Source organism: Lipotes vexillifer, unplaced genomic scaffold, assembly GCF_000442215.2.
Source record: "Lipotes vexillifer unplaced genomic scaffold, Lipotes_vexillifer_v1.1 scaffold1094, whole genome shotgun sequence".
Classification (NCBI taxonomy): Eukaryota; Metazoa; Chordata; class Mammalia; order Artiodactyla; family Lipotidae; genus Lipotes; species Lipotes vexillifer.
Genome location: NW_006792775.1, coordinates 1,288,403 through 1,297,215, shown reverse-complemented (window position 1 = coordinate 1,297,215; position 8,813 = coordinate 1,288,403). Strand labels below are relative to the sequence as shown.

At 46.3% G+C, this 8,813-nt stretch overlaps 1 protein-coding gene across 1 annotated transcript in view; it reads left to right on the top strand.

Moving 5' to 3' along the window:
- Positions 1–8,459, top strand: part of IFITM10 (interferon induced transmembrane protein 10) — a gene marked incomplete at its 5' end in the record, with an annotated part of 13,745 nt that extends 5,286 nt beyond the window's left edge. Inside the window, 1 exon segment of the mRNA XM_007466003.1 lies at positions 8,310–8,459. Within this exon segment, the coding sequence (XP_007466065.1) occupies positions 8,310–8,459 (150 nt within the window).
- Between the last annotated feature and the right edge of the window lie 354 nt (positions 8,460–8,813).

The following is an 8,813-nucleotide window of genomic DNA, read 5'->3' as shown; positions in this document are numbered from 1 at the left end:
CCCACCCACCCATCCACTCATCCTCACATCCATCCATCCATCCACCCGCCCGTCGTCCATCCATCCATCCATCCACCCGCCCATCCGTCCACTCATCCTCACATCCATCCACCCATCCACCCATCCTTTCGTCTATCCATCTGTGCTCACTATATCCATTGATGTTATTCATCCATCCACCTACATGCTGACACACCCATTTCCTCACCATGAATCTATTCATACTTTCACCTATCTTTCCATTCATTTATTCACTTAACTTTTCTCCCACCCTCACTCCTGATCCCCTTTACTTTCTCAGTTCATCCCAGAATACTGTCCATCAATACACCAAGTCATTCATCCATACCCAACACATCCACCTACCCATTCGTCTCTCCACCCCCTCCCACTGGTCTTTTTATATGTATCTTCTCCCTTCTCCCCTCTTCCAGTTATTTCCTCTCCAATGGTTCATCCATCTAACTACCCACCTACTCCGTTTATCCGTTCTAATACCTTCTTTCCCTCCTACCCACCTCTTCCACCTTCTGTGTGTATACCACGTAGCCATACACCCGGTGTTCATGGTGGCTCTGGTTTACAGCATAGGTTTGAGTCCTGGGACCTTAAGTTGGTATTAATCTATCCGTGCCTTACTTTCCTCCTCGTAAAAATGGGGTTGTACCTACCTCAGAGTGTTGAGAGGATTAACTGAGTTAATGCCGTGTAATGCTGTTAGCATGGCGCCATACCCATGGTCGTTTCTTTTATTGTTTTTATTGTTCTTTCCTCCGTCCACCCTCCATGTCCATCCTTGCCTCCCATTACTTCTGCCCATTCACCTGCCCTGTGTATGATTTTACCCAGTCATCTGTCCATCAGTACACATATCCACCAACTTTATTTAAACATCCATCCTTTTCCCGTTGCACATCTCTCTAACCATCTTCCCACCTTCTGTTTCCTCCTCCTTTCTTCCCTTACTCACTTTAATTACCCATCCATCAATTTATTAATCTAGTGATTCATGAAGATAATTCATGGCCCCTCTCATCTTCTCAACTTTCTCATTCTTTTTCTCATTCACCCAACTGTCTGTCTCCTACTCCATGTACCCTGTTTCCTCCTTGTATCCACTCATTCTTTCTTCCATCACTTTTACCCATCAGTGTACATTACTAATTAGCTCATCCAAGCATCCATCCATTCATCCATACATGCACATCCTCACCTTTCCTTTTCCCTTTGTTCTTTTCTTCCACCCATTTGCTCACCCCACACATTCTTCCAGCCTCCTATCAATTCCTCTGTCCACACTCTGTAACCCAGTTCCTTCCGCTATCCCCTCCCACACACCTGTCCACTGAATCCATCCATCCATCTCTTCCTATCTAGTTTACCCACACACCCTTGTGGATTTGTTTAATCTCTCTTTTCTTCCCTCCTGTCTTTCCTCACCCACATCCATCCATCCGTTTCCCCTCCATCTGTATATTCATCGTCTCCCCTCACTTTGCTTATCATGCCCGCCACCGCTTCCTCTCCCTCCCTCCCTTCCTTGTATGTAACCATCATATCTATTCATTAAACTCTCTAGTCAATGACCTAGTCTTCAGTTCATTCAAACTTCCCAGCATCCTTCCACTCTTCACGCATTTGTCTCACACGCAATTCTAATGCCTAGTAAGTGACAAGCAACACACGGCCCCTGCCCGTGAGGTGCTTACATTTTGGTGGGGTGTCAGACAATAATAAAAGTAACACTTAGGCATGTCAGATGGTGATGTCAGCTCTGAAGAGTACATAAAGCATGGTGAGGGAGATGTGGGGTGCTCTAGAGGCAAGGAAGGCCTCTTTCTTGAGATGCTGTTTGCGTGTAAACCTGAATTAATTCACGCAGTAGCCATAAATACATCTTTCTGAGAAATCATATCCCAGGAAAAGGGATCAGATATTGCAAAAGCCCTGAGGCAAAGTCAGGTTCAGGGACCAATGTGGCTAGAATGGGGGTGAGCGTAGGAGATGATGGCTCCAGAGAGGTGGTGGAGGGGCCAGACCACGTACATCTTGTCTGCCACAGTTAGGATTTTGTTTTGCTTTAAGTGATACCTTTGATGAATGTTAAATGGAGAGTCAATATTATGTGACTTACTTTTTTTCTTCTTTTTTTTGGCCATGCCATGCGGCCTGCGGGATCTTAGTTCCCCAACCAGGGGTTGAACCCACGCCCCCTGCAGTGGAAGCGTGGAGTCCTAACCACTGGACCTCCAGGGACGTCCCCATGTGACTTACATTTTAAAAGATTGCTCTTTTGCTACTAGTGAAGAATATACTGTAAAGATACAAGGGGTTGGGGAGTTGGGAGACAAACCGAAAGCGGTTCACTGAGTCAAGTCTTGGTTCAGAGGGTGGGAGTGGAGAGTTAAAACTGGTCCTATATTTTGAAAGAAAAGTCAACAGTATCCTGATGGATTGGACATAAGGTGAGGGAAAATAGAGAAGATCCAAAGATTACTCCAAGGGTACTCATCTGAGCAGCTGAAAGAAGGGAAGTGCCATTTATAGATGAGGAAGGAGGCTGCAGGAGGGGCGGGTTTGTGAGGAAAAGACCCTCACTCACCTTGTCCAGCCACCAATGCATGCACTCACGGTTCCACCCTTTCAGCTACCTGCCCGTCCACTTTGTCTCCAAAAATTCATCTGTTCATCTTCTTTCGTCCCGGAATTTCACTTCCATACTGTCAGCCATCCCTATATTCACTTTCACTTATTTACTAAATTCATGTTTCTACTCGCTTCATCATCTGTCTTTTTTTTTCTTCCTTTCCTTCCACGGTTCATCCACCAACCTCATCCATTACTCTGTTCATCTGTCCATCCCCCCAGCTCTCCATCTAGTCTTTTTTTCTTCCCTGGATTCATCTGTTCCCCCCCTTACTCATTCATAGTGATAGCGATAGTAACAACAAGCCAGCAGATAACAATAACCATAAAACAACAACAATTAATTATTAAGCTCTTAATTAATTAATTATTGAGTATATTCTAGGCACCTTTCTAAGAACTTCTAATTATTTAATTAGATGTAGCATTTTATTTAGTGATAACAAAACCCTATGAATAGGTGCAATTAATATCCTTGTTTTACAGATGAGGAAACAGAGGCACAGTGATACAAAGTAACTGCCTTGAGGTCTCCATCAAGTTCCTTTCTCAGACCCTTTTTGAATCACTGCACTCTTCCTGTAGTCATCACCCTTCTGTCTATTCATCCTCTCATCTCTTCCTCTCTCTGTCCATTTTCCTGCACTTTCTATCCATCTCTCGGTTTATTCATTCATCCACCCAACCATACAGCCTTCCTTTGTACTATTCTCCATTCTTCTATCTACCAACTCCTTCTATCAGTAGAGCTAATCAATCATTCATTAAAACTTCTATTCATCAGCCCCTCTTCTCTCTTTCCTTTCTCCTTCTCACAACCACGTATCCACCCACCCACCATCCAGCCAATCATCTGTCAACCATCAATACATTTCCATCTCTCCATCTTTTCCTTTCATTTATTCCTGCTTCCCCTTCATTCACCTCTAAGTTAGGTTGTCCATTCATCCATTTATATATTATCCCTCCCTTTCTTTCCTCTACCCCATTCTTCCAATTATTTATTATATCCATTCGTGTAATCAGGTGTTGAGCTGGTATCCATTCATCTGTACACCCATCGACCCATCCTCCCTCCCTTCACACGCTATCAATCTATCATCGCATGAAGATGCACATTCATAAAAGAACTGTCCATCCATTTATCCGTCTGCACATCCTCCCATTTTTCTTCCTTTCCTTTCTTTGACTGACTCACCCAACTATCCAGCCATCAGTCTGTTCACTCACCTGTCTTCCTCCTTTTCCTTTCTCTCCACCCAACGTCACCCATCCACCTCTTCACCCACCTGCCCTGCATCCGTTTATCCATTCCATTCCTCCGTGTTTACTCCTCCTTTCACGTCATTCCACCCCCACCCACCATCCTTTCCTTCCCTTTGCCTTCCTTCTGCTTTTTAGACTGCTCTTCTCGGCCTCCTTTCCTGGATGCCTCTTGCTTCCCAGGTCTTTCAACGTTGGGATGCTCTGGGGCTCAGTCCCTGGTCCTCTTCACCTCTTGTCTACGCTCTCTCCCTTGGTGCTCTCACCCAGCCTCATGGCTCTAAGTAGCATATTTATGCTCATAGGCTCCTCCAATTGGTATCTCTGCCCTAGACCTCATCCCTGAACTCTAGACTCATAGAAAACCTACCTGCTCAAAATGTCCAGCTCTGCATCTAGAAGACATTTCTAGCTAAACATGTCAGAAACCCAACTACTGAACCATGCACAAACTTACTCCTCCTGGAGTCTCCTACAGCTCCCTTATTTCAGTAGATCAAATCAAAAAGCCTTGAAATCATCTCAAATTCCTTTCTTTTTTTATCACACTCCACATCTGATCCCAGTAAATACTGTCAGCTGTATCTTCAAAATAGATCCAGAAAAAGGTCAGTTCTTACCACCTTCACAACCACTGCCCTGATGCAACCCACCCTGACCACTCACCTGGACTGTCGGCCTCTTCTCTGCTTTGTCCAGCCTCTGCCCTTTCAACCTATTCTCTACACAGCATCCAGAATTACCAGGTTAAAACACGCCGGAGCCTGCCGTTGTTTTTTCTGCTAAAAAGCACCTACAAAGTCCCACGCAGCCTGCTTCTTGACAATTTCCTCTCTGACTGTAAGTCTCACTCCCCTTCCCCTCTGGGTTCTGCTCTCCCCACACTGGCCTCTGGTTATTCCTCAGAACACAGGTTCATCCCCACCTCAGAGCTTCGTGCTCTGAGACGTGCTTTCCCTGCAGATAAACATATGACCGAGTCTGTCACACTCTTCCAGGCTTTACTCAAATGTCCGTACTCCATGTGTCCTTTCCTGAGCACCCAGCTAGAGTCATACCTCCCACAGTGCTCTCCGCTCTCTGTCCTCCTCAGTATTCTTTTTAGCACATTTAACACCCTATATATTTTACTTATTTATTGCGTTTACTTTCCATGTCCTCTCCCTTAAATGTGTCCTTAAATGTAAGCTCCATGAGGACAGGGGACTTTGTTTTTTTTTTTCCCTGCTGTACGCTTGGGACCTGGAAGAGCAAGTGCACAGAGCAGACACTGAATATTGCTTGACTGAGCTAATGAACCTATTCACCTACCCTGCATTGGTCTATACTATAATCTACCCAACAACCCTCCCTCCTTTCCATGTATCTACCCATCCCATTCATATATCCATCTATCCTCCATTCCATCCATTTGACACACTTTTATATGTCCCTATATGCACCTTTCCCACCACTTCAGCACACATTCACACATCCATCTTATCTGCCTATCCCAACAATTCAGCATTTATTTCTAAACCCATCTAGCCACCTGTCCTACCCATCCAACATATACTCATGTATCCATCTACCAGCCTGTCCCGCCCGTCCAGTGTACCTTCCTATAACCACCTAGGTACCTGTTCCCATCATGCAATGTAATTTCGTATATCCATCTGTCTACCTGTCCTGCCCACCTGACATACCTTTATGTGTCCATCTAGCCTGTTCCATCTATTCAGCACCCATTCTCAGATAACTGATCTACTTGCCTGTCCTACCTGTTGAGCAGGTTTCACGTATCCATCTGTGTACCAGTCCTTCGCTTCTGGCAAGCACCCGTGTATCCATCCAACCATCCCTTCCATCCAGCATCCACTCCTATGTCCGTATCTCTGTGTGTCCCATGCATCCAGCGTGGGGCGTTCACATCTCCCTCCTCATCATCCACCTGCCTTCCCGTCCTCAAATCACCTGTCCAATTCTCCTCTTCCCTGATCTCCTTTACAACTGAATGGGTGGGTTACTCAGCCATCCACTTCCGACATCCATCTCTATCATTCCTTTCCTCATTCCACTACCCAACAAGGAAGTCATGACCAGTTGTTTATTTTTAAATAAATCAGCCTTGTTTCAACATGAGGGGAAAAAAAAATCAATGAATATAATTTACTAGTTGATGAATTAGAGAAAAAATATGTTTATCTCATGGGGATTTTTTAAAAATACAGCAATCTACCTCTAATAATACAATGAAAATCATTCTTAGTCGTGCCTGTTACATCATTGCTAGTCAGCATCGTTCCGAAGCCTTTGCTTCCATTATATAAGAGCTTGCTTTGGACCAGACACTATGCGAATGCTTTGTGTCCACCAACTCATTAATTCCTTTCAACAACCCTATGCCGTAGGTACTACTGTTATCTTCCTGTTACAGATGAGAATACTTGCTAAGATTATGCAGTGATTGGCAAAACCGGGATTCAAATCCAGGCTTCTGTACTCTTAACCACTGTGCTACAGAGTCTAAGAATAAAGACTTGAAGGAAGAAATAGAACTGTTATTTACAGTAGATATGATTCATTACACAGAAAACTTGGTCTTTTATCATGATTAATACGATAGTTTAGCTGGATACAAAATCAATCTATAGAAGTCGAACTTTTATACACCAGCAAAAATCAGTTAGCAGTGTAATCTTAGACATCACTTACAATATAATGACAACCAAAATAAACAGACCAAGTCTAACAAAAGACGGAATAGCTCTTCTGGAGAGAATTATACAATTTTATTTTCATGACGACGTCAGATAAGACCGAAATAAGTGGGTGATACATCATGTTCTCACAACAGGAGATAAAACTCAGTGAAGATGTGGGCTCTCTCCAAAATCACTAGAATAAAAGTTCCACAAGGGCACAGACTTTCTTCTTTTCTCCTACCCCCTCCCTAGTTCCTCAAGGCCAGCTTCTTTTCCTCTCTCTACCTCTCCATTCTATACAATCTGCCTTAAGTCACCCAATCTTCCACCCCTTCCCCAGTCCCTCCAACTTGTCCCCCAGCTCCATTCCACTCCATCTCCTTCTTGTCGTCCTCACCCCCTCCGTCCACTGCCAGACACTCACCTCTGTCTTCTTTCTTCTCTCCTCTCCCTCTGTTCCTTCCACCATTCGCCTCGTCCATCTATCCACCCCGCCACACTCCCACCCCATCTGTGTCCCCACCGCGTTAACTACCCATCTATTCTCCTGTCCATCTGCGTAACCCACCCTCCGGGCAGCCAGACGTCAGTGTCCCCTATCTGCCCAACCCAGCCCCCTGCCTTTTGTCCATACATCCATCCGTGCATCCATTTACCCACCAGTCTGCTGATGCAGAGACTTTCTCTCCCCACCTCCGCTTCCTCTTTCTCCTCGTCCCCCCAGGCTTTGCTCTCTGCTTGCCGCATGCTCAGACCTGCTCTCTGGACTCTGTGGAAGGAGAGGGGGTGGAGGAGGGGCGACTCCTCAGACCTAGCCTGGATGAGGGGACATGCTCCCCAGGGACACCTCTTCACAGCCAGAGAATCTTGGAAATGGGTCCACCACCGTCCACCATCTCCCCAAGACTTCCTGGGCTCCAACCGCTCCCTTCACTTTAATATCCCGTTGCAGGGACCCCAGGGCGGCCTCCCGTCCAAGCATAGTGTGTACTCTCAGGGAATCCCACTTAATTTTAAATGAGGTGGGACCAATCAGATTAGGACACACGTGTATTGCCCCATCGTCCAATCACGTAACTCTCTCTGAGACCGGCTTCCTCTTTTATTTATTTATTTTCCCAGCGTTATTGAGATATAATCAACCTGCAACATTGTATATGCTTAAGGTGTACCACGAAATGATTTCCACCATGGGGTTAGTTAATACTCATCATCTTACATAATTATCTTTTTTTTTTTTTTTTTTTTTGGTGGTAAGAACACCGAAGATCCACTCTTAGCAACTTTCAAGTATATAATACAGTATTAACAATCCATTTTATTTTATATAGTTTTAGATTTATAGAGAAGTTGCTCACACAAAAAAAGATACAAAGAATATTCCTATATACCCCTCACCCAGACATCCCACTGTTAACCGTTTACCATATTCACCTTTTCTTCTCTCTTTCTCTAAATACATATTATTTATTTTGTAAACTGTTTGTAAGTAAGTTTCCGACCTGATGCCCCATAATCCAGGGCACGTTTCCACCCAGCAAGGACATCGTTGTGCAGCAGCCCCACACGGTTGTCAGGAATCAGGAATCAGCAACTGACACTGGCTTGGGGCTATAGTCGCACGGGCCCTCTGCCCTCACGCCCCCTCGCCTGGCCCCTGCCTGTGTCCACCCCTCGGCGCCGGCTGCCGGTCTCACCTCCTCCTTCTGGCTTCAGGTTCGGGACAAGAAACTTCTCAACGACCTGAACGGAGCAGTGGAGGACGCCAAGACCGCTCGGCTGTTCAACATCACCAGCTCAGCCCTGGCGGCCTCCTGCATCATCCTCGTCTTCATCTTCCTGCGGTACCCGCTCACCGACTACTGAGGCCCCAACAGGCACCGCCAGCCTGGAGATGAAGCTCTGAGATGGGTTCATTTTCGTGGCTGACGAAGGCCGGATGCCCTGCGGTGGGGGCGGAGCCGGAGCCCCCCTGCAGCTGGGAACCCGGCACCGAGGCAGGGGGACAGTGAGTTCCGTGCCAGCCCACCCTCTCTGCCTCCCGGCCCTCCGCCTGTTTCGGGGGGGCCCGTGGGTTTCTTCCTGTGCTGCTGCACCTTGGCTTCCAGTGGCTGCCCTCCCTGCCTGCCTGTGTGCCCCCGCCCAGGCTCCTGGGGCCCCTCAGACCTGACACCCAGCAAGAAGGGCTTTTGTGGGAGCTCCCCAGGATCAGGTGGCCGC